General features: G+C 36.5%; 1 protein-coding gene across 1 annotated transcript; it reads right to left on the bottom strand.

Moving 5' to 3' along the window:
- Window positions 1–1011: 1011 nt before the first annotated feature.
- LOC149158738 (sister chromatid cohesion protein PDS5 homolog A-like) lies at window positions 1012–20457 on the bottom strand. Its single transcript, XM_089434084.1, has 3 exons — window positions 19780–20457; window positions 18815–19678; window positions 1012–1041 (listed from the first exon to the last, which is right to left on the bottom strand). The coding sequence occupies exons 1-3, from the start codon at window positions 20455–20457 to the stop codon at window positions 1012–1014; spliced, it is 1572 nt and encodes a 523-aa protein (XP_089290210.1).
- Window positions 20458–27537: the final 7080 nt, after the last annotated feature.

The raw sequence follows: 27537 nt of genomic DNA, 5'->3' as shown, positions 1-27537 counted from the left end.
TTATTATTCCAATATATTATAATAATAATCATCTCCATTATAAGTATTATTCTATTAGACCTTACATATATTATGGATTACATAGAGTCACAATTCTCAATCATATGGATGGAGGGGGAGAGAGAGGGAAAAAGAGAGAGAAAGAGGGGGGGAGAGGAGGAGAGAGAGATAGAAATAGAGAGATGGTGGAGGTTGAGAGAAAGAGGGAGGGAGGGAGATGGTGAAAAATTTGGAGAGAGAGAAAGAGAGATAGAGTGATTGGGGTGTTGGAAATAATATTGAGAGGGGGGGTGAATCAGTATTAGCAAATCAACAATCTTTTTCTTTTCTATACTTAGATTCATGTACGCTACTTCAGTTAAGGGAACTTGCATGTACACGCAACTTTGTCTAATGCAACTAGCGTATGTCCAGTAAACTTATGATTCAATTAATCCATTAAATGTTGATCTTTAATCAATGCATCAGAACTTCACTAACCATATGAACAGTAAATAGGTGCAGTAAAACAGAACAGATCATCACACATAAGAAGCACACATGAACACCATGATGTAAGGTGGAAACCCAATGTGGGTGAAAACCACCTGCTGCAATTCATCTCTATCTTATTTTAATCAGAAACTTCTTTTTACAATATTTCTGTACTAGTGCAGTCTTATACCAGTACGCAGGCTTCTACCTGCAGAAGGCTACAACCTTCTCTCGTTCTCCAGCTTCTCCTGGAAGGGATCTACAACCCCCTTAGCTCTTGTACTAGCTGATGTACTAGTACGTAGGTTATGGCCTACAGAAGGCTACAACCCTCTTTCTTCCTCCAAGTACCACGTTTCATAAATTTTCAGACTAGATACTCATGGAGCACAACATCATAATCTGAAGGCCATGTTTCATCCAATTTTCATACTAGACCCATCAATATCATTGAAGCACAAAATCAATCACCACTTGCATCATCAATCTCTGAATCACCCAATACTGAATCACTGAAACCCTGTCAACAAAATACAGTCACCGGAACACAGAGCAGAACACAGAACTCTGCAACAATATTTAGAGCCAACTGTATCATCAAAAATCATGCATCAGAGTGCATATGCTACTTGGAAGAGCTGAACCAACGTGTATACACAACTTCACCAAGGCGAACCAGCATATATGTCATCAAATACTTACTTATAACTTCGCTGCACTTCCAGACTTTAGACATACCCAAATCATTACATACAAAAGGATAATATGTGTGTTAGCAACTAGATCTAGTCCATTAGATCACATAAAGATAAGTCATTATGATCCTGATCCATTATTAGATCTAATCCATCAACACTGAAGCTAAAGACAATCAACCAATCTAAATATGCAGAACACTGACACCAGTAAACAATCACCAGAACTCAGAACTTTGCATCAACAACTAGAACCACCTGTAACTTCAAACATCATAGTTTATATGGTATATGCTATTTAGATGTATATAACCTTCATATATACGTGATTTTATTAAAGTCAACCAGCGTATACATCTGTAAATATTCATTCATGATTTGCATCTATTCCAAACTTGAGTTATACCCAGATCATAATATTTACAAAACATTACATGCATCAGTATATAGATTTATAATAAGCATGATCAAACCATATAGAGATGATTCATTCCAACCCATAAGATTCCAATCTATCATTAGACCTTGTCCTCCATCAACCGCTGAGATTCCTCCTTGGCTTAGATAAAGTAAAGCATTATAAACCCATAACCTGCATACTGGATCTCACACTTCATCAGATATTTGAGACTTTCTGAGTGCCTTTGCCTAATGATCTTCTCCTCCTTTTATAGTCTTAGACCTTACTCAATACCATGGTCCAAAACCACTTAGAACCAATACCTTGGACCACATACCTGGGGTCAATATGTCGGACAAGATACCTTGGACCAATACCATGGATTACAATACCATGGTCCAAATACCACAGACCAAAACCACTTGTACGCGCCTTTCCTTGCATGAAAGTGTGTGTATATGCATATGCGCCTTTTGGTCGTCAAACCCGCGTGTATACGTGGCTTGGTCAAGGGGAACCTCTGTATATCTCTTTTTCTTCATTCTGTGAGTCTGAACTGTGATATGTCATCTTAGTGAGTTGCCATCAAGGACAACACCTGTATCATAATGCCAACAATCTCCCCCTTTGGACTTGATGGCAATGTTAACTTGCTACACTGTGAACTTTCATCTTAATGAGTTGTCATTGTACATTACATATGAATTAATTCCTTTGAACTTCCCTACATCCCATCAACTACCATGTATTCTGTCACATCTGATATCTCTTTTGTAGATTCATCTAGTTATATATAAGTGATTTGTTCTGCTACAAGTGGGTTGTCATCAAGTACAACACATGCATCATAATGCCAACAATCTCCCCTTTTGGACTTGATGGCAACAACACCAACACCAAATCACTCTCCCCCTTTGAAATCAAGGGCAAAGGGTCATGCTCCCCCTAAGTGCATGTTGAAATCTCTGATTGTGCTCCCCCTTTGTTCATGTTGAGATGTACTGTATCATCCATACTCCCCCTGAGCACATGCAGAGTCTGTAAATATTTTCAAAATAACATGACTCTATAACTTAACTATGTGAGTTTGTCCTTCCTATCACCAATGACTCATACATACATTCATTCTCCCAACCAAGTGGGGATAAACTTGACTCATCCACCCAACCAAGTGGGGATATACCAGATACCAATTGTTTATACATGACTGAAATATTACATCATCCTTCCCATGCATAGTGGGGGTAGAAATTACATCATATGACCAAAATGGATTCATCAAACGACTACAATAGACAGAGACAAACTATTACATCATGGGTCTTGATATGACCTTTACATCGAATGATATACATGACATTTATAACAGAGACCAAATATCTAAACAAGACCATGATAGTCGTCAGCAACTATCATACATAATGTATGATCTGCTCCATAGGCATCTGTCAATAGCATTCATACTAGAAACATGTATATGTCCATTAGTGTAGATATCATCAACCTATAACAAGGTATGTTTGCATATAGATATCAACTCATCCTTTTGAACATTATCATAGCCTTCCATGAATGAATTCTGCATATGTCATACAAAATCATTCACATTATATCATATTTGAAAAACACCATAGTCATCTCATCATCATCAATATCTGCATGATGTTTTATACCATCTATGTATCATCACACGGGAACATCCCTCATCTGATAAGCATCAATCAACATATGTGAGTATCAACCTATCATCATATAGGTAAGAACTCATCATCATCATGGCTCGAACAATGCAACTTTGAGTAATCATCGATGTATCCAGCATACTGTATATAGCACTATGTATCTTGAGCTCAAGATCTTTTGTCAAGGCTTCTTAATATCATCAACAGCAACAATCCTCAACCATGTGAGAGCCAAGAACTATAGGAATCCTGCATCATAATTGTATTATATGATCTTTATTCATATGATGACAGCCACATATGAGTGACTCATCATCAAGAAATGAAGTTTTGTATTCAAGCTTTGTACTTCTCCTTATCCTTATGAATATCACCATGTAAGCAGCATATATGCATCATCAGATATTCATCCACAAATATGATCTGAACACCAACTATGTAACCCCAAGAGTAATATGAGATTTTTTCATGGGCAACTCATAACCATATCATAGCATGATGTATCGTTTAACCATATAAGCATCATCATCAAGGACTTCTAACCATAATGCCAACAAAGCATTATTCAAAGCATATGCTCCCCCTGAACCTATGCCATCTGTTAACTGTCAGATCTGATCATGCATATATCAGCAAGAAGTATCAAGACATCATCATCATTAAGTTAGGATCGAAAACATCTTATGAGTACCAAGACATTTCCACACAACATCAGCAGATTGTAACCATTATCAACCAGAGCAAATAATGGACTGAATCATATCAGACCCTTTTTCCTGAGTCTGTCCCACTGCTTTTCCTCAAAATAACATATATGCGACTGTGCAGTGTCTAACTCGCGTATGTACACGACTTCTCTTCATGAAACTTGCGTATGAGATTTAGAACACTGAATTTTTACACTTTCAGCTTCCTCTGAGTCTGTTATGTCTGTACATTGTGTTGTGCCACATCTTTCTGACTGTACTTCCTTCTTCTTCCATATCTTCAAGTGTGATGATGTTTTCTCCTTTTGGTATGTTGCATGTACTTTGTTCCTGCATTCCTTTGCTATATGTCCAAGCTTTTTATATGCATAATATCTTACATGTTTCATATTCCTTCTGTAGCAATCAATAGCTTTGTGACCAAACATATTGCAAGAAAAACAATATCCCTTAAAGTACCTGGAACATGATGATCTTTCTGTGTGATGCTCTTGAACCATTCTGCTTCTGCATCTGGCTGCAACATGTCCATAATTATGACATAAATAACATTCAACATTATTCATAGGAGGAAGTAACCGACTATCACTTCCATAGTTAGGAGTAAAAGATTTTCTTTGAAGAATTTCTTTCCTTGGTTGTTGATGGGATTGACCTCTCATCTCCTTGTTGAGCATTTCAGATTTTGCATTAGAGTTCCTTGTCTTACTTTGTGAACTAGATTCACCTTCAACAGATTCATGAAAACCAAGACTAGTTTTGATAGCAGGAGACCTTTGACTACTAATAATATCATCCAAGATCTTAGTACTATCTTGAAATCGTAAGAGCTTATGCTTTTCTTCTAATTTATATTTTAGACTATTTACCTCAACCTGATGTTGCTCTTCCTTTTCAAGATACTACTTCTTCATGATTCCTTTAGCTTTTCTTCCTTCTTCCAACTGATGTCTTAATTCAAGAACTTTGTTTTCTTGTTTTTCAAGAGCGTGGAGTAGTTCTTTATTCTTCTTATTTGTTTCTTCAAGATCTTCTTTTAGCAAGAGGATCTTAGCTTCAATACTTTCATAGTAATTGGATCTTTCTCTGGTTTTCTTGATTGTTGTGCTCCTTTCATTTACTTCATTTCTTAATGATGTCACTTCATCTTGTAGCTTTTGACATTAATCCTTCTTTTCCTTGAATAGCTTCCTTACCTTGTTTCCTTCCTCTAGTTGAGCTTTTAGTTTGGTATCTTCTTCTTTGGAGGTACATTCCCTTTTGTCCAATAGATCTTGTTGATCTTTAATTTTTTCTGTAAGCCTTTTAAATTCTGTCTCTATTTGATATCTTTCATCCTCACCCATAAGAGCAAGTTCAGTTGTTTTGCTATCACTTTTATCATCTTCAAATGGATGGAGAAATGTATCACTAGAGGGTAACAAACACATACCTGATAGTTCTTTTGTTTGTTCATCTTCATTCTGAGGTGATTCTGAATCTGAAGTGTTGCTTCCACATATTCCCCAATCAATTCTCCCACTATCATAGTTCCTTTGAGATGTCTTCTTCTTCTAAGGTGCTTTCTTCTTTAGCTTCTTTCCCATTGTTCTATGGATCTCCTTCAAGCGATCAAGCTTCTACCAAAGGACCTGCTCTAATACCAATTGTTGGAAATAATACTGAGAGGGGGGGGTGAATCAATATTAGAAAATAAATAATATTTTTCTTTTCTATACTTAGATTCAAGTATGCTACTTCAGTTAAGGGAACCTACATGTACATGCAACTTTGTCTAATGCAACTTTCATATGTCCAGTAAACTTATGATTCAATTAATCCATTAAATGTTGATATTTAATCAGTGCATCAAAACTTCATTAACCATATGAACAGTAAACAGGCATAGTAAAACATAACAGATCACCACACATAAGAAGCACACATGAACACCACGATGTAAGTTGGAAACCCAATGTGGGTGAAAACCACCTGCTGCAATTCATCTCTATCTTCTTTAAATAAGAAACTTCTTTTTACAATATTTCTGTACTAGTGCAGTCTTACACCAGCATGCAGGCTTCTACCTACAGAAGGCTACAACCTTCTCTCATTCTCCAGCTTCTCCTGGAAGGGAGCTACAACCCCCTTAGCTCTTGTACTAGTTGATGTACTAGTACGTAGGTGCTGGCCTAAAGAAGGCTACAACCTTATTTCTTCCTCCAAGTACCACATTTCATAAATTTTCAAACTAGATACTCATGGAGCGCAACATCATAATCTGAAGGCCACGTTTCATCCAATTTTCATATTGGACCCATCAATATCATTGAAGCACAACATCAATCACCACTTGCATCATCAATCTCTAAATCACCCAATACAGAGGGAGACAGAGATATAAATGGAGGGGGGGGGAAGGGAAGAAGATAGAGATAGAAAGAGTGGGGTAGGGGGACATAGATAGATATGGAGAGAGAGAGAGCGTGTCTTTGGGGGGTGCAATAGAGAGATAGATAACGAAGAGGAAGTAAGGCTTTTACAAAAGGTAAAAGAAGTTGGATTTATAAAGCCATGAATATTTTGGATTTTAATGAAATAAATGCATTAATTTTAGTGTGGATGTTGATTCCTAATCATATTTGATTGATTGCACTGGATGCATTGATTTCAATTTCATTGTTGATTTCTAATCTTATTTGATTGCTTGCACTAGATGCATTGATTTCGGTGTAGATGTTTATTTCTAATCCTATTTAATTGCTTTCATTAGTTGCATTGATTTCAGTGTAGATGTTAATTTCTAACCCTTTTTTATTACTTTCACTAGATGCATTGATTTTAGTGTAGATGTTGATTTCTAACCCTATTTTATTGTTTGCACTAGATGCATTGATTTCAACATAGATGTTGATTTCAATCCTATTTGATTATTTGCACTAGATGTGTTGATTTTGGTGTAGATATTGATTTGATTTGATGTAACTATATGTATGATGTACATTAAATTCAAAGTAATTATATTAATAGTGTGCATTGATTTCAATGTGAGCACAAAATCATTATTGACAATGTGTATTGATTTTTGTGTTACAACAATTCAAACATAAATAAAATACTTGAATTTTCATATTAAATAAAATGTTCATTGTACTTGTAATGTGTGCTTCTTGAAACTGTAAACTATTTGTAATTATTCCCAATTTCCATCATTCAACATTGTTAGTCTTCTTTCATTCAAACCAGGTAATAGAAAAAAACTATCATTGATATTTACTTGGGGTATAACACTCCATAAGTCACAATCAATGACTTTGGAGATAGTTACTATTAATATTTGAGAGCAAGAGGGACAAGGTATGAGTTTACTAAAATAACTCGAGTTAAATATTTGAATGGTCTATGATTTTAACCACCCTTTTCATATGATTAATATGAAAAGATGGAAAAATGAACAAATGTGACAACAAGAAAAGTAGAACAAAATAGTTTGAGATTGATCACAATGAAGACTATTTGTAATTGAATAAATACTTATTATTCACATATTCTATCATTCAACATTGTTACATCGTCACTTTGCATTCAAAAAATTTATTTCATCATTCAAGTTATTAACAGTCTCTATCATCTCAACAAACTAAGATAATATTGGCAAGCCAACCCCCTCCCTTTCATTTTTATTCAAAAATAAACATTCCTTGTTTACATTTTATTTTCTTGGTTGTTTTCACTTAATTGGATTTGTATTGATTAAATTCCTGCATTATTTCTTTAATTGTCACTTTGATTTTTTTGGTTTAAGGTGGGCTCTATTTTGCCATTCATTGAAATACAAGGATTTACTTTCCTAATTTCTATTATCGGTACTAGTAAATAGTTGCCCCCAATTACAAGAAAATTGTTAAATTAAGAATCGTTTCTTAATCATAGATTCCATAGCAGCCCAGAATAATGTTTATAATGATAATGGGGTAATCGTTATACATTAACATAGTGATTTCCTGTATTTATCATTTATTTCGATGATATCTACGCTTTCAATGTTTCATTTTCATATTCATGGTCTTAACCTAAAGTATATAACCTTGGTTGGTTGCATTGTATGTTTTAATTGATTGATGATATGAATTAATCATGCCATATATGCCTTTGATATGCTCTATTTAATGGACCATCAATTTTGAATTGAATATATGATTTTGGTTATTCATTTCATAGGTATGCACTTATGGTAAGTATTTGGTTCAACCGACCTGGAAGTTTAAATGCTTAAGTGTCAATATGTATCAATGTGAATTGCCATATGGTTTAATTATGGTTCATTTTCCACATTCCAAGGTCATCCTCTCTCTATCATAAAATTGTACATGACAACTATTGATTTGATCTTTGAGGTTTCCTCGAGAGGTTTTCATCAAACCATTCATTTTCATCATTCTCGTTTTGGTCTTGAGGGTTTTGTGACTTAGGGTTGCATGTCTGGTTTTGATTTTTCAAGACATGTTCTACCCTGATCTATAACTTTTTGTATGTAATATGCCTCCAGTAGTCTGAGAAGAGCTCATTGCAGTAGAAATTGTGGAGGCAAATGGAGAGTGCTTAGTTTTGTTTCATCAAGTCATTTGGTGGCAATTCTTGCAACTGTTTCAAGGGCACAACGATGAATTAGTCAAAGATTTTTCTATTTCTTTCAATGGAAGAAGAACCTAAATTGGTTACCCTTAAATTAAAATCAATTTGTAGTTTGTAGTAGCACCCACCCAATTACTCTAGGAAGGCGAGTGTTGGTCCAAAAACATTGCAGTCAAAAACATTCCTTGGAAGAAACTGCTAGTGAATAAGAATTGTGAATACTCTGTTAAAGGTATGCTTATATCGTTTCTCAAACCAAAGTGGGGTAACTTATTACATTCGATTCGTGTATACATAACCTATGAGGGTCATTACATTGTTTTTTTCATGTATCACATTCAACTTTTGATGGCTTTCTTAGGCCCGAAACTTAATTTTCCATACTTTCTCCTTAATAGTTTAGCAAGGATGTCAAAGGCTTACAAAGTCGAGCATAAAAATATTGAACAATCTCTCTACCATCATGGGTTAATTTGTATATTAGTTAGATATAATTTAGTGCAAATTGGTGATGATTGGGATATGTTTCTCACTCGAAATGGCTATGGTAAATTGTTGGAGTTTGATCGTGTTGAGTATTCTACCTATGACTCCCAATCCTTTTCCTGTTGATTCAACTTCATCTATTTCTAAGGAGTTATAGTAGGATGAATGTGAGTTATCTCCTCAAATTCCAAGTTCACCCTCTTCAAAGGATAGCCAAATTAAAGTTTCCAAAATCTTAACACCTCTTTGAGTTACTAGGAGTGTAGACAAAGCTTATAGGTTCAAATCTCCTTGCCCCAAAAATAGCATGTTTAGCCTACAAACAACAGGAAACTAGTTAGATGTAGAACATGGAAAAATTAAAACGATTGAAAAGAAAAATTGCTAGGGCTTAAAGAACTAGGATTAAGGGTCCTCCTGAACCGTTCCTTTGGTTGACTTGGAAAATAGTCCTGAACCATCTCTGAAAAGAAATAGGTTGCATTCTCAGGATCTTTCTCCAAGTCATGTCAATATTTTCAATTGTGGTGATGCTTCCTCTAGAAACCCTTAGTCAGGTGATTTAATTGCAATATATTGGAAACAATAGTATTTACTCGTTGTTCCTCATCTGGAGCATAGAGTTAGCCAACTAGTTTATGAAAATTACCAGTTAAGGGTTGCATTCCAGAGAAAGGATAAGTCAAATGAACAAAAATCATCTTCTGTTGAAGGTAAAACCAGGTCTAAAGATACTTACATTATGATAAATTATTCGAACCTCAAATTTACCATCTCCTCGAAATTAGAGGGACCTAGTGCCAGAAAATAGTTAATTTTTTTGAAAAGTTATGTAGGTAATATTTCTTTTATTTATTTTACTATTTTAATAAAAGGGCCACTACAGAATCGTACATTTTGTAGCATCCCCATTCTAGTTTTATTGTTATACTATCTAATCTTAGTGTATTTTCTCAACATATTTTCGATGTACGGCAAGGAAGCTCTCTTATACAGTACGATTCGGGATGCTTTCACCACCATGTCCACTTATAACCCTATATGGGAATCTTGTCGGTCATATGTCTTATGTTTATTTGTTCATAGGTTGAGAAGGCCTGAACATGAAACATTTCTTTTTCCTTTTTTGTAACCAAGGGCATATGAGTGGAAAGTCGCAAAGGCATGACATGGAATCATTTTTTCATGAAAAAAAAAAAAAAAAATAGCTTCTAAAAAAAATCTACTCCCTAGAATTTATGTGAAAACTCAAGGGTCATATTTTTTGAATTTAAATAATTACACCTAGATTTTAAATATACAAAACAAAACCTCACTATCTGCCACAATTTTTTTAGTAAACCGTACTATAAGTTTCCTTGGAAACCATAAATTCTTCAACCTATATATTAAGAACATTTCCTAACAATTCAAACTGCAAGAAAGTTAAAGAAAAAAATACCAAACTGGCCTATTTGAAGGAGATTTTAGGAGCATTATGGAAAGCTTAAATTCTTTAGAGAATATCTTTGAAATTGTAGTGAACCAAGATATAAAATTTTAATCACAGGTACATGAATATCTTCTGTATGTGTCCTCCAAGTTTCATGGTTTGAAACATCACAAAAGAAAAAATTATAACAAAAATTCCAAGCTGGCCTGTTTGAAGCAGATTATAGGAGCATTTAGGAAGCCTAACTTCCTAAGAGCATATCCCTGAAATTATAGTGAACCAAGGACTAATATTTTAACAATGGATACATCAACATATTATATATATATGTATATATATATATATATATGTATATATATATATATATATATATATGTATATATATATATATATATATATATATAGATATATCCTCCAAGTTTCATGGTATGAAACATCCCAAAAGAAAAGTAATAATGGAATTTTCAAGAATCATGGCTCGTTCACCCCCATAAATCACATTTTTGCTTCCACCTTCAAAATATGAGAATGACCCCGAAAATATTCCTCGACTCCTCTTGCACACCTTAGATATCTTCTTGCTTAGATACATATCAAATGAATTCATATATCCTTTATTTATATTACTTCTATGTTCACTTATGGGGCCAACTTGTAAATTGGTTAGGTCATCTTGTTTGTACTTTGGTTGGGCCATCCTAACAAAATCTTCCATATATACTCATTCTAATGGAGTTAGAAGGAGTGTCATACACAATTGGAAAGGTATTGTAATAATATTTCCAACCATATATACTATGGTCTCATTTGATCTATGTCAATGGAGTGAAAAATCATTCAAATATAAGGTATCCAAACTAGGCATCAAAAGTTCAAAAACAATATTTCCAACACAATATGCATTTCAAATATTTATCTTGGACATATGTAGTATTCCCCTATCTTCGAAATCAATCACAAAAATATTTACAGCACAATATGAATATAAATGGATCATGTGCAAGCCTCCAAAGTGACTCTATGCCAATATGTCATGCCAATGGTGCCCTACATCATTCTCAAAGGAGTAAGAGGGGTGACATGGCACTCTCTGACTCAAGCATTGGAGCTCGAAGGTGATGTGTAAGACCTCCCTTGTCACATTAAGGATGACCATTATTATCTCAGCTCTAAAATAATTGATTCCCATCAAATAATGTTAATGCCATCCTGGGGCATCCAAGGTCCATTAGGCACATCATCAATATCTACAGCACTAAGTTCCATGAGTTCAATGTTTTAGCATCGTGGGGTACCTTGGGGTGTCAAGTATCATATGGGGTCATTAAACAGACAAACACTTTGATCTAGATATGAAACCTTGTATATATGTAAGGAGGGAGTAGTTGTGGAGGCATGAGTTACCCCTTTCGTGAGCCTACTTTTTCCACCCCTCTGGTGTGCCTTTTACTCCTTTACGATAATGCTTTGATTTAGGTGCAAAGCTTAGGAGCCCAATCTTTCTTTTTTATATTTAACATTCATTACCCCTTGATGATGGCACAATTTATTGCTCACCATGGTTAGGAAAATATAAGGGTTCCCTTTTATGGATTGAGTATCATGTTCTATAGGAAGCGAATGCTGGCTAAAGAGGGGGTAGAGCTCATGCTAGGATTTTTCCCATGCACTAATCTTTATCCCATCCATCATTTTCATTTTACTTTTTCCTTTATTTATGTCTTTGTTTTTCTTTTAATTTTCTTTTAGTTACATCAACCTCCAAGGAAAATATTTTGGCCCGAACTCAAGGATAAGGATGAGAGGTTGTTAATCCCCATGAACAATGACCACTATCCCACCAAATGCAAGTCCATCTAGTATCAGCTCATTAAGGATGGAAAATCATTCACCATCAACACGCACAAAGGAAAGTAAAAAATTTCACTAGTAAGTGTCAACCAAGCCAAGAAACTATTCAGTTTTAACAAGAAGTATGTCTCATTATTTTTAAGAGAGAATCAGTCTACAAAATAATCAATAAGAGAAAATGCATCCCTATAGGGGTGTACCAATAAATAGAAATAGTAATTGAAATAGTTTATCTGGGCATACAAGAATGTGTTTCAGGATACTAAAGGGTTACCACCCAAGGGTGAAGCGGAACACAATATCCATCTATTTCCAAACTCCCCGTTGCCAATTATTTGGTTGTATAAATAGTATGTTATAGAAGCAAGTGAGGTGAAGAAAAAATTGTAGAGTTTACTGGAACAGGGTGTCACTCTACCAAGTGGATCATCATGTGGGTCACCCATCATTATAGTGCCAAAAAAAATGGGACTTGACGAATGTGTATAGATTACAGGGAATTAAACAAAATAATGATCAAGAATAGGTAGCCCCTGCCTAGGATAGATGATTTGTTGGATCAGTTGCAACAAGTAAAATACTTCACCAAGGTGGACTTAAAGTTTGGATATCACTAGGTTCAAGTCAAACAAGAAGATAGCTAGAAAATTTACTTCAAAAATAAGCAAGAGTTTCCAATGGGGAAAGGGTTAGAATAGGGCCATTGAGGATTTAATTAACAAGATTAGTCAACCACCAATTTTGGCATTACAAAACTTGCAGCAGCCTTTTGAATTGGGGATATTCTATGGGAGCAATATTGTTGTACGTAGGAAGGCCTCATGCTAACATTCTGAAGTATTTCATGGGGAAATGCTTAACTACCTGACCTACAACAAGGAGCTTTATGCCCTTGTGAAAGCTATGAAGAAGTGGAAATACTATTTAATGGGAAAGGCGATAGTAATCCACACAGATCACCAACCACTGCAGTACCTATAGGCCCAGAGTAAGCTACAACAAACTAGGAATTACAAGTGGATGTGGTTTCTACAACAGTTTCATTTAATGATAAAGTACAATAAGGGCTGCAAAAACATGTTGGTTGACATGATTTCAAGACCATCCACATCAAATATCACAGTTATGGGAACTCTGATGCACATGGATCCATTCATCCATGATGCATAAAAGAGGCATATTCAGAGGATGATGACTTCAAGGAGGTGTTTCAGCAATTTCAAAGCCAAATTTATGTGCATGAAGGTTACAACATTGTTGACTACCATCTCTAGGAGGGGTTACTCTGTAGGTTAGATAAGTTATGTGTTCTTAAAGGTGATTGATTTTGGCTAATAAGAGAGGCTCACACCTATGAGGTTGTAGGGAAATTTAGTGTAGGGAAGATAGTGGCCAACTTATAGAGGTATGTGTATTGGCACAAGATGAAATAATAGGTAGCTTGGTTCATAAGAGGATCCATGCTCTATTGTACCCACAAGCCTATTAACAGGAAACAGGGTCTATATCATCCCTTACCTATACACACTTGTGCTTAGAAAATAATTTACATGGACTTATGGGACATTTACTAGCAACTAGGAAGGGACATGATTGCATGTTCGTGGCAGTTGATAGGTTGAGCAAGATGCGTGTTCTGATGCCTTGTAAGAAGACCATCAGTGGGCAATAAGCAACAAAAATTTTCTTTGCAAAAGTATGAGTGAAATTTAGTGATCTCAAATTGATAAAAGGTATTACGGACTATATGTGGAGTTTTTTATATTACTTAGTGTAATGGATCGAAAATATTGTGAATAACACAGAAAATTAAACAATCAGAAAACACAATTAAAACACATCAACACAACTAAAAAATTGATAAAGGAGTTCACCAGACTTCCTGGATACGTCTCTTGGTCCTAGCTTCCAATGTTGACCTCTTTATTATGTCTTCAAAATGATTGTTACAAGTGTGAGCTCAAAAATAGAGTCTCAATGCAAAAAAGGAACTCACCACTATGTTCCGCTTGAGAGTTCGAGTCGAAATGAGCATATACATGACTGTACTAGTCACCCTGACCTCCAGACCCCCTGGAACGATTCACAATACACTCCTTTGTCAACTTTTTTGTGTTATGGTGTTTTTATAACACATTTTAGTTACAATTTGCTTTAAACGGGGAACAAATACATTTATAATAGAAACAGGCTATAAACGAAAGGACCAGCGGGCGCGGGGTGGACCCCGACCGCTTGGCACTGATCTCGAGAACAAACCATCTGACAGCTATTGCGTCTCACTCCTCAACTGATCCAGACAACCTGCACAGTTGATCTATCCTCTGCCATCTGACGGCTGTCGCGTAGTTTCGCACTCCAACTAGCACGTTCACTATTTCTCTGAAGGCACACGATAAAGTGGTTTTCAAGAGGCTACATGTCGAGTGCTAAGTGGAATAGCGTGCTCCCTGTCTAAAATTTCTTCCTTCCTTGAGGGCACACAATAAACCATTTACTGCCCTCTTATCGAAACTCAAAGAATTTAGCTCCTTTTTCATGGTTTTATCGCATCTGTTTTTCCAGGTAACATGCTTGCATGTTTCAACACGATATGCACTAATTTCCTTTGATCGGATGATCTGCGCTCTTGACCATTGTTCCTCATCACCTGAGGTCTGAACCATTCTCTAACTGCCACATCATCTTCTGTGCTAAAATCATCAGGTACATGCGACTCTTTCTTGGGTTGCCACATGTCCTACTGACGTAGGCATTGACTCTTTGACCTAAATCTTCGATTAGCTCTAAATTCCTTATGCGAACTCGAATTTGCATGTGGTTTGCACCATTGGCTTTGTTTTTACAAGGTCTTTAACCTTATTCCACTTTCACCTATATTTGAAGACTTTAGATCTTAAGGCTACGCTGTATACATTTTGGATCATTTAGGATACCAAGGAGCCTCATTTTAGAAAGGGACACAAGATTTCTCATTGCTTTATGGACTACATTGTGGGAGAAGATCAACACAAAGTTAAATAGTTATACAACATTCCATCCTCAGATAAATGGGAAGATAGAAGTAGTTAACAGGAGTGTGCAACTTTTGAGGGGTTAAAATCAAAATCATTTGAAGACCTGGGATGAAAATATGGTGTATATACAACACTCTTATAACAGAGTGGTACACACTTCTACTAGTAAATCCCCATTTGAAACTTGTTTTCAGTACTTGTGTTATGAAACCAGCTCAAGAAAAGATAGAAAAGATAGATCAACGCCTTAGAATTCGGCCTCTTCGAGGGGGCAACCTCCTTTACATTTCATAAATGAACAATTCTTGGATGATACAAATTACAAAACCTCCTTTCTATATATAGGAGTCTAAGGAGTCACAATATAATCCAGCCGGCCTAACAATAATAATATAAAGCCACAAAAATAACAATAGAGGGATTCTATGGGGCACAGAAATAATAATATGGGGGTAATAGGGGCACAACAATATAAATAAGGGGTATAACTACAATAGTAATGGGGTAATCACTAGTATTATAGGGACCCAACATGCCCCTCTCCTTCAAAAAAGTGTTGTCCTCAACTCTTGAGTAGTTCTGGATACTTCTGCATAAAATTCTCATCCTCCCATGTGGAATCTTCAACGGATAAGTTCTTCCACTTGATAAGATACTCTGAAATTGATCGATTTCGTAGCTGTCGAGTTCTTGTTTCTGTGACTGCTTCCGGTTCCAATATAATTTTTCCTTCCTTGTCAAGTTCTGGCAATATTGTTTGAACTGGGAGCTTGTTGCCTATAACCTTCTTTAAACATGAAACATGGAAAACTGGGTGCAATCGAGAAGCTGCAGGAAGCTCAAATTTGTATGCCATAGTACCAATCTTTTCCAACACCTTGTACGGACCATAATACTTTGGTGATAATTTATTATCCTTCTTATCTTGCTTTAGGGACATTTGCTTATATGGTTGTAGCCGTAGGAATACCCAATCACCTACATCAAAACTTCTTTCACTGTGATGTTGATCTGCCTGTTGTTTCATTCTATTTTGTGCCAACACGAGGTTATCCTTTAAGAGTTGGAGGACTTGTTGTTGATGTTCGATGTGATGTTCCACTGCTTGAACCTTAGAATTTTCTCTTAAATATGATGTGATTGATGGTGGTTGGTACCCATAAAGTGCCATAAATGGGGTCATTTTTGTTGTTGTATGGAAGGAAGTGTTATACCACCATTCAGCCAAAGGCAACCATTTGACCCATTGTGTCTATTTATCAGATACAAAGCAACGAAGATATCCTTCCAAACATTTGTTTACTATCTCAGTTTGCCCATCAGATTGAGGATGATAAGATGAGCTATGAGCTAACTGAGTACCCAGACAAGAAAATAATTCTGTCCAAAAATTTCCAGTGAAAATGGGATCTCTGTCACTTACAATAATCTTTGGGTTTCCATGTAGCTTTTGAACTATTTCCATAAATGCAGTAGAAATTGTACTGGCTTTAAATGGATGTGATAATGCACAAAAGTGTGCATACTTGGTAAGTCTGTCAACAACCACCATGATGACACTCTTTCCCTCAGACTTGGGTAAACCTGTGATAAAATCCATTGAAACCTCCTCCCAACGTTGGCTTGGAATGGATAAAGGTTGTAATAGACCCGGTGTCTTAATTGTTTCAACTTTATTTTGTTGGCAAACCAAACATTCTGCCACAAAATTTTGAATATCTGATTTAAGGCCATCCCAAAAAAACTCCTTCTTAACCCTGTGGTAAGTTTTTAAAAATCCTGAGTGCCCTCCTAAGGGAGAAGTGTGCAATTCCATAAGAATCTTTTGTTTTAGCTGGGAATTCTTATAGAGGTATAAGTGATCTTTGTACCATAACGAATCATTTTTCCAGCTAAATGTATCAGAAGTACTGGAATCTTGTTGTAGCTTTCGAATAAGTGCCCACACTTCTTCGTCATTCTTCCATTCCTCCTTTGCTTCGTTTATACAATCTGGTTGGATAATAGAAATGGCACACAACAATGCTTCCATATCCTCATCCTTTCTTGAGAGTGCATCTTCCACCACATTTTGCTTCCCTTTTTTGTATATGATTTCAAAGTCATAACCCAACATCTTTGTGACCCACTTTTGTTGCTCTTCAGAGGATAATCTTTGTCCTAAAAAGTATTTAAGGCTATCATGATCCGTTTTTACGTTGAAGTGTCTTCCCATTAGGTAGGTGTTATCACAAAATCATGTACTGATGGCTGCTAATCAGTTAGACTCTATGTAACTATTTCAGACCAGACTCTTGACTAAGGATTAGCCTCCCTAGCCTGAGAGGGCTCTCTCAAACAAACTATTGATTATGATTAACACTAAGAGGGCTAACTCTTGAAATGAAAACTTAATAAACATGCTGGTTGGACAGACAACATAAGATTTCTTCCATTGGGCTCATGGAGTCAAACACCATTTCAGTAAACCATAAAACTACTCATTCATGGAAGTCAGGGCATGTAATGTTTAAACACTCAAAACATTTCTCAAATGAACCTCAACTCATAAATACACACAGGAAGTCTGAGCAGCTAGGTGAATTCAGAGTGATTGTGTATCTATAAAGCTGTAAAACATAAAGGGTAAGACAAAGCCACATACATCTTGAGCATCTGAACAAAGTATGAATCCTGAGAAGAAAAAAATAGTCTTTTATATTACTGTAACAAGTCTTTACATAAGCCAATATAAACTCTGTTTTTTCAAAAACATCCAACCCATGTTACATAGATCATTCAGCTATATATAGAAACATGACTCTAACTACTTGGAGCTTCCTCCTCCAGCATGAGGGGAGCTCGATTCTGCCTATGATGACACCTACTAACCTTTAACTAACTAATAATTACAGCTGACTATTAATTGACAGCGCTGGAATCCTAAAACAATTAAAACTCTAATTCTACATCATGCTGGAAATAGCATTTATTACAATCAAGATGGTGTTTCTACGAGAGAAAGGAGAGAACAGCTCGTTCTATGACAAGTGGCTTCTTTTAGTTTGGATGTGATAGGTGTCTGTAGTTGCTTGCTGGCCTTTGATGTAACATGTTTTCCAACACCCTGAAATATAGGAAACTGCTCCTGTTTGTCGGTCCTTGGTTTGCCTCAACATATTCGAATCCAAAGGAGTATGCTTTTATCCTTTAATTAACCAAAATAGAGCGTCCTGTATGTGTTGTCCAGCCATTTCATTGTACCTTGTGATGACACAACATTTCAAAAAAGATTTGCCGCTTTTTTAATCATAATAGATCAACTGAACTGTAACATGCAGCTACAGCAGTTTCGTAGCGCGCTACGAAACTGCTGTGAAATTTCAAAAACACAGCTTCATCCCAAAATCTGACTGTCTTCAAGTAACAAGGAAGAAGAAATGTATGCCAATCATTGGCAATGAAAACAAAACCCACCCCATAAGGTCCACTAAAGTGTTCACTGCCTGAAAGATTAAGAATCCTTGGAGTTTCAATAGCTGCCTGACATAAGAGTCTAAAACAAAGTTCATTGTCATCCTTCAATTTCTGCCGTAATAACAAATAGCTCTGCATTTCTTGCTGTAACCTTTGCTTCTGTGCCAGTACTACTTCGAAAGCCTTGATTTCAAATTTTTCAAGTTCAGAATACATCATAATCCAATGCTTCACCCTTTCCACAACTGAAAGATCTGATGGGAAGAGTGATTCAGAGAATACCATTTCAATTGCTTGAGGTCTGAAATCTTTGTCATAACAACACATTATGATTTTGCGTGGGATCCATTCAAACTCATAATCAATAAATGAACCATCTGAACACTTCAAACAATAAACTCTATATATATCTGCCAGCCTTTCCAGAGTATACATACGAACAGAAACCATTTTGTCACGAAGGCGATCAGCTACAAACTTAATTGTCTCCATCGGTATAGATTTCAGGGCATAACTGGCAATATCACAAATTTCTGCCACAACTTGCTTACGCACATTTTCATCATAGTCCAACAATCGATCGCTCATTGCAGAAATGATGTCAGCTGCCTCATGCCTAAATGGATTCGATAAAAGACCTTCTTTTGCATGTTCGACAACTGACAGTCGAACTTCAACATTCTTGTCTGTAAGTCTCTTTAGGAATTCCAAGAAAAGCGGCCGAAACACTTCTGGCAGAGGGTGCCCAGGTATCGCAAAAAGGCGACCAAGTAACTTCACTGACTTCAACCTCACATCTAATTGATCTGTCAGGAGCTCATGTGTCATATTTGGAATAACACCCTGCAGCATCTGGGGTGCACACTGATATATATCATAAATAATCTCATGGTAGGCAGTTTGCAAGTTGTTTTTTTTTTTGAAGTTTCCTCAGCCTCCATGGTTGAAGTGATAAAGTGGATCACATAAGGCTCTAGCTTGATTGCACACTGCTCCAATACACTCATAGCAAGCCTACGGGCAGTTGGAGAAACATCCTCTTTTCCTCTTCCCAAGGAAGCTAACACAACAGCTAATAACTGCTCTGGAATATCTTCACTCTCATCCAACACAAGAGTCATAATAGTTTGCATAGATGTTAACAAATTTTCCGGATGAGCTTCACTGGCAACAGAGAAGAAAATGTGAAACATTTCAAGAATCAGGTCATGACATTCAAGATCCAGCATCATAACACAAGACCTAATTTTTGCAACAGTTCCTAAAATGGTTACCCTCCTTCCAAATGAGGGACTATTTATATTATCTAAACCGCGAAAAGATGTAACAGTCAAATGAAAGATATCCCTCAACACATCATCATTGTAAGGAGCCTCTGGTGCTGTGATTCTGATGATTTCACTAATGCAGGTGGCCATCAGAAGTGCCACATCTCTATCCCGGTGTCTCAAAAGCTCTGGTGTAATTAATGCATTCATTGATGGTCGCATTGTTTTCAATATAATCTGTGAAGGAGACTGATCCACCTCAGACAAAGTTATTGCCAATTGCTTGAGAATTTCAAGAATTGCGTCTTTGGAGTGAGGAAGTTGCTGTAACTTCTTCCCCGCTTCAAGCAATTGTCGCTCCAGCTGGTTTGCCATCTGCTCTAGTGTATCAAACGTGTATTCGCCGCAACATCTACGGCGTGAGATATGAACCCTGAAACTGAGGATGGAGAGTTAAAGTACCCCCGCTCCTTTCCCTCGATAAATGAAGTGACAGGCCCCTACTATTGCAATAGTCTTTCCAGCTGGGATTTGGAGAGAAATTTCGGAAAATCATTACATCTGGCCGACAAGGGTAACTGAATGTAACATCTTGGAAGTCCATGTTGCCCTGGATTACTGTTAGCTTATTTCCTTCTGAAACATCATGAATGATTGTAGGCTGTTGTTTAATAATCTCCATCAGCTTGTATGCAGCAACTTTCCTCTTGCCAAATGCACCAATATTGGAGAATGACCGCCCTAAACTCATGCCACCGACTATAGTAGAGAAAATGGCAGTGAACGCTTTACCTCCATCTGTCCTTCTTATGATATCGAACAAATCCCCAATTTCGTAGCGCAACCAGTGCAAAATATGAATTATGCGCTACGAAATCACTTGAAGCATATTGCGCTGCGAAACTGCTAAGGGATTTATGCGCTGCGAAAACACTTTGTCCTTAAGCTAGTCTGAGCAATTTTGGCAACAGAATTTTTAGTGATAACAGTAGGGTCGCCATTTCTTAAGTGCATGGAGTATTGCCAACATTTCCTTCTCATAAATAGCTTTTCTTAAAAACTTTCCCTTGATTGGACGACTTTCAAAAGCAATGGGTCTTTCATCTTGCATTAGAACAGCACCAATTCCATTTCCTAAAGCATCACATTCCACAATAAAGGTTTTTGTGAAGTCCGGTGTAGCTAAGACCGGTGCATGGCACATTACCTCTTTAAGATGTTTAAAGGCCTTTGTTGCTTCCGCAGTCCATGAAAATGAATCTTTCTTCAATAATGTTGTTAGAGGTGCTGCTATTCTCCCATAATTCTTAACGAACTTGCGATAAACCTGTCAACCCAAGAAATCCTCGCAGATGCTTTATGGATGTGGGGATTTTCCATTCCTTAATGGCTTTAATTTTGCTAGGGTCTACCTTAACTCCTTCATGAGATACAATATGACCCAAATATTCCACCTCCTGGACTCCAAAGAAACATTTGGATCTTTTTGCATATAATTGTTTCTCCTCCAATAGTTGTAGCACCTTGTCAACATGTTCAACATGATCCTTCCAAGACTTGCTGTAGATTAGTATATCATCAAAAAATACCAACACAAATTTTCTAAGGAATGGTTTGAAAATTAAATTCATCAAACCTTGAAATGTTGAAGGTGCATTGGTAAGGCCAAAAGGCATGACCAAAAATTCATAATGACCCTCATGAGTTCTAAATGCCGTTTTCGGAATGTCTTCAATCTTCATTCTGATTTGATGATATCCCGAACGAAGATCCAGCTTGGGGAAGTAAATTGATCCATGCAATTCATCCAGTAATTCATCAATGACAGGAATTGGGAACTTATCTTTAATAGTGAGCTAATTGAGCTCCCTATAATCTGGACACATGCGCCATGATCCATCCTTCTTGTGCACCAATACTACTGGAGCTGAGAAAGAACTTTGACTCAGTTGAATTATACCAGCCTCTAGCATTTCTGCAACCATACGTTCAATTTCACTTTTTTGGACATATGGATATATGTACGGCCTTATGTTTGGAGGAACACTTCCTGGAATCAGATGAATAGCATGATCATGATCACGCATAGGTGGGAGACCTTTGGGAGTCTCAAATACCTTGGAATGATTGTCCAGGACTTTTTTGAGATCTGGAGAAATAGATGATTCCAATGTGGAAACATCTAGCGAACATAATTGTGCAATTAAACCTCTTTGCTCCTTTTTTAGAAGCTTTGTCATGCCATTAGAGCTGATTATCTTTCCTGGTTTCCCTGCAATACCCCTTAATTCAACTTCCTTTCCTTCCATAGAAAATTTCATGAAAAGTTCTTGAAAATTAAAAGCTATTGTACCCAAGGATTGTAGCCATTGGACTCCTAGTACAACATCAACACCTCCAATTGGAATGGAAAGCATTGGGCTAGTCAATACATATTCTCCCATGGATAGCTTGATATTATGGCACTTTCCAGAACAATTTATTGTTCCTCCATTTGCAATCATCACTTGACACTCTGGTGTTGGATATAGGAAGAAATTCAATTCTTTTGCTACCCTACAATGAATAAAATTGTGGGTGCTTCCTGAATCAATCAACACTATTACCTTTTTCTTCTTGATTTGTCCTTCTATCTTGATGGTTTGAGGAGTGGTAATTCCCGCCAATGCATTACAAGATATGGTCGGATTTATTTGTTCTTCATCTAGGCTTTGTTCCTGGAATATATTCTCTTCTTTTGACCTTTCTTGCTCCTTTTCTTCTTCCTCTTCACAATCTATGTAGAATAATTTCTTCTCATCACACTTATGACCTTTTGTGTATTTGCTATCACAATTGTAACAAAGCCCTTTTGCTCTTTTTTCTTCCAATTGTTGTGGTGTCAACCTTGTAGGTTTTGGAAGACTATGGGCAACAACACTTCCGTCTTTATAGTTGTGAATGGTATGCTTCCTAGTTGCCATAATTTTGCTTTCCATTTTTCTTGCTAACCTGAATGCCTTCTCTAATGAATCAGGTTCCCAAAGGCGCACATCATGTTGGATATTATCCTTTAAAGACCCTATGAACACATCAATCCTATGCTCCTCTGGAATATCTTTTACCCTTATGTTCAATTTTTGGAACTCCTCAATGTGCTCCATTATTGAACCCTTTTGTTTGAGACTTATAAATTGGCTAAAAAAAGTGTTGCTTTTTGTATCCTCATAATGTGCTATCAATTCTTCCGTAAAAATTGCCCAAGTGATAAATTGTTTACGAGAACAAAGCCATTGATACCATACAAACTGATTTGGTTCCAAATATAAAGTTGTCATACGTACCTTTTGTGTGTTTTGCACATTATTGAGATCGAAGAATTGCTCCATCTGTAATATCCATGTGGCGGGATCCTTGCCATCAAACTTCCTCATATCGATTTTTGGAATGTGGTGATTTTTCGATCCAACATTAGTGTCTATGGAATCATGATTAACATTTCTTTTGTTCTCATCATGAGTTTCCTTTACTACCTTTTCACCATTAGTAAGTATTTCTTGTAGAAAATTAGTCAAATCTGTCTTCAAATCTGCCATGCCTGTCTTCAAATTTGTGTTCAAATCTATCTTCAAATTGTCCATCTTAGCTTCCATGTCATTCATCTTAGCTTCCACGCCATTTATCTTAGCTTCCACACCATTTATCTTAGCATCTGTTAACTTTTGTGAGCATGACATTTGTTGCACTTGTTCTTGTAATTTTGATATATCATGTAGCATTTCTTCCTCTTCTTCATGAGTCATGCTAGAGCTTTCAGGTTCCTTACTAGGTGTTTGCATTTTCTTTCCTCGGGGCATCAGTTACCGATAATAATTCTCTACTATGCACTTTGAATTCCTTCAAAATAAATTTTCAAACCAAGCTTAAGCAAAAATTTAAAAAATCTACACACCTTTTTTCACTTTGTAGGAGCTCGATATTGCCTCTGATGTATCTCTGTACTTTCCAGTCATCTAGTTCTGAAATTGTGACCTGTATTAGCTATTTGTGTCCTCTTTCCAATGCCACAAGTCTAACACAAATTGGATTCTCCAAGGAAGAGTTATGCGAAATCTCCCATAGTGACTTGATTATAGACTAGTTCAATAGAGCTAACTTGTACGGCATGCCACAAGTCACTATTTCGACCTTTGGATCTAAAAAACACCCACAAGAAACTACAGTCCGTCCTCTTTCTGTACCTTTTTACGAAATTTCAATCCGATCCTCAGAGAGAAAGTTATGACGATTTTCCCCAGGTCACCTGTTTTGAATGTAATTCAGGAGTCTGCAAAAAGACCAACTTCCTCAGATCATATCTCCGAAAATATCGCGCGAAAAGCTCTGAAATTAGGACCCAAAGTGTAGCACCAATTCTTCTCAAATGGGTTTTTTTTGCGACTTCCGAAACATCACAAAAAAAAAGTTATAGTGAAAATTCCACGATGACCTTTTTGGAGCAGCGAAACCCTAGAATCCAAAGCTCTGATACCAAATGTTATGAAACCAGCTCAAGAAAAGATAGAAAAGATAGATCAACGCCTTAGAATTCGGCCTCTTCAAGGGGGAAACCTCCTTTACATTACATAAATGAACAATTCTTGGATGATACAAATGACAAAACCTCCTTTCTATATATAGGAGTCTAAGGAGTCACAATATAATCGAGCCGACCTAACAATAATAATATAAAGCCACAAAAATAACAATAGAGGGATTCTATGGGGCACAGAAATAATAATATGGGGGTAATAGGGGCACAACAATATAAATAAGGGGTATAACTACAATAGTAATGGGGTAATCACTAGTATTATAGGGACCCAACAACTTGCCACCTTCACCTTTGCATATCGCATATGGGCAGCAAGGAAGAGTGAGGGAGGATCTTATAGGGGATGCCTTTAGGGTTGAAAATTATATGGAGAATATCATGCAAATCCATATACATGTATAGGATAAAATATAGAAGTCACGGGAAAAATACGAGGCCAAGCATGATCAACACAAAATAGAGAAATTGGTCATGGTGGGAGACAAAGTATGGTTACAATTGAACAAGGACATGTTGCATGTTTCTAGTAATAAAATCAATGCTTTGTGGTATGGTCCCTTGGAGATACTAGAAAAGGTGTGTGATAATTCCTATCGACTCATTCTACCAACATACATGTGCATTTAATCAATTGTGAATGTAGATAATCTAAAATGTTATGAGCCTTCCATGCTAGATCAAGAAGAGGAAAAATTGCTACATTTTGTAGAGGATTCATAAACATATTCTAAGGAAAATTTAACAAAGGATACATTTTTGTAGAAGATGTATAGAACTACAATACATGGGTATCATGACCTTAAGCAGATTGGGTTGAAAGGACAACTTCCAAGCAAGGCTAAATGGTACACCCGAGAGAAGGTGGAGGAAAAATTTCCTCACCTCATTCAGTAGAAGCTTTTGAGGAACCAACGCCTCCCAAAATGGGGAGGTTTGATCTATATTGGATCATTATGTTCTTTCTCATCCTTCTCAATTATTTCAGAGTGGAAAATATGAAGGAATCAGCTCATAAGACTAGTTTTACCAACATGCCCAATTCGGTAAATTGGGGTTTGAAACCTTCAAAGATCATTTTGAGGCATAAAACAACGTTTTTTAGGGGTAAAACTTTTCTAATTTAGTGAAACACTTTTTTTTCATATTCTACACGTAATGACCTTTCGAACTATGCAAAAATTGCCTCAATCGGAGTTCGCATGCAAAAGTTATGCCACTATAAGTTGGCCTTCCTATTTTCACCACCATAATTCGAGAAGATGTTGTTGAGAAGTGTAGCAAGAAAGACTCACTTTGACTTTGCCTTGGTCAAATTGAGAAAATTCGAATTTCCACATCAGTAGAGAATTTGGAGGCAGTTAACTGAGGTGACATAGCTCTTGTCACTCAATTAGCTTAGTAAATTTGAGTTACGGGATTTGGAGTTCAGTTAAGCATGTGTGATTGCTAATTTGTAGCAATTAAGGTCAGCTATTTCTAGTTTTTTTCAGTTAAACTAGTTCTAACAGTTGATGGAACTAGTGGAAGAATACGTGTGCAATGGGACAACAATCTAACTCAAAGATCATCCAGTTAACTAATCAATAAGCCCAAAATAGCTCATGCATGCAAGGAATTCAACATTATCAAGTTGTGGTGGAGATTCCAAGCCAATGTATAATTAATTATATATTAGATTTAGTGTACAGTTTAGAGTATTGGTCAGGTGATCAATCCTTGGGAATTCCTCAAGAAAATAGGGGGGAAATAGGGGCCTATTTCCTCAGGAATTGCGCAAGAGAATGGGAGTGAGTGCAAGCATAGTGAGAACAAATTTACTCTTGCAGTTTGTCCTTGGAGCGAGATATCACATTGTAATTGTTTCTCAATTCACTTGATTAATGAAAACAGACTTAAGGGGTTTTTAGCATTTTCTTTCCCCTAGAAACATTTGAATACTCATGTATTTGATTATGCATGTTTGCAAATGTTGTTCTAAATTGTGAATTAATTTTTGTAGAGTAGTAGAGTAGAATTGTGTCTATTGATTTAGATTAAATTTCTTGAGCAGTTGCAATTCTATCACCATATTTATACATGGTATCAAAGCAAAATCACATTAGAAAAAGTATTCATCCTATGTATTGTGTGTTGGATGCACGTTGGTGATTGTCTAGTTTCCCTAATTGTTGTGGAAAAGTGGCTAACTTGTCACAACAAGTGGATCGTATTTTGATACCCTAAGGATTGACTTTTGGAGCAGCCAAGAGCAGTCAAGTGGGATGGTTTTTCTACCCTAGTTCATTGGTTTGATTTTTAGAAAATCCGAGATAAGGCTACTCATTGTAGAAGTTGCAAATCAGTGGAGTAACTACATGTGGGCAGATCTGAAAGCCATAAAAAGAGTGACAGTAGTAGCTTATATGTCATAGAGATAGGGAATATCTAGAAGGTTGAGCATTATTCACAAACACAGTTGTGAACAGTGAATTTTGTATGCAATATGTAAAAAATTGAAGACCTCAAGTACAGTACGCATGAAAGGAGCCATGGATTGTTAGGAGGCAGATTGATAGATCCCTAGTTCAAGTTAGATCTATAAGACCCTATAAGCAGACTTCTTAATGGAGCTAGAAGGCTACTAGTGGCCAGATCAGTAAGGCAATGTTAGTGACACAAAAGGGAGTTGTGATCATTTATATTGATAGATTGAGGAGCGGTGATATTTCCCATAGGGAGATCAAGCCTCAGAGAGAGTCTAGTTTTAGAGGGAGTCCTATGGAAGCTAGTACTTCAGGATCTAGGGAGATCGGACTCATTATTGCAATAGTTGCATAAATAGTGTGGAAGCAACAAAAAAGCAGTAGCAGCAGTATGAGTAGATCATATTTTTCCATTCATGT

The sequence above is a fragment of the Pinus tabuliformis genome, chromosome 5_2 (assembly GCF_031772625.1).
Source record: "Pinus tabuliformis cultivar Carrire ecotype Pingquan chromosome 5_2, CPIR1, whole genome shotgun sequence".
In the NCBI taxonomy this organism is placed as follows: Eukaryota; Viridiplantae; Streptophyta; class Pinopsida; order Pinales; family Pinaceae; genus Pinus; species Pinus tabuliformis.
This window is presented reverse-complemented; position numbering and strand designations above follow the sequence as displayed.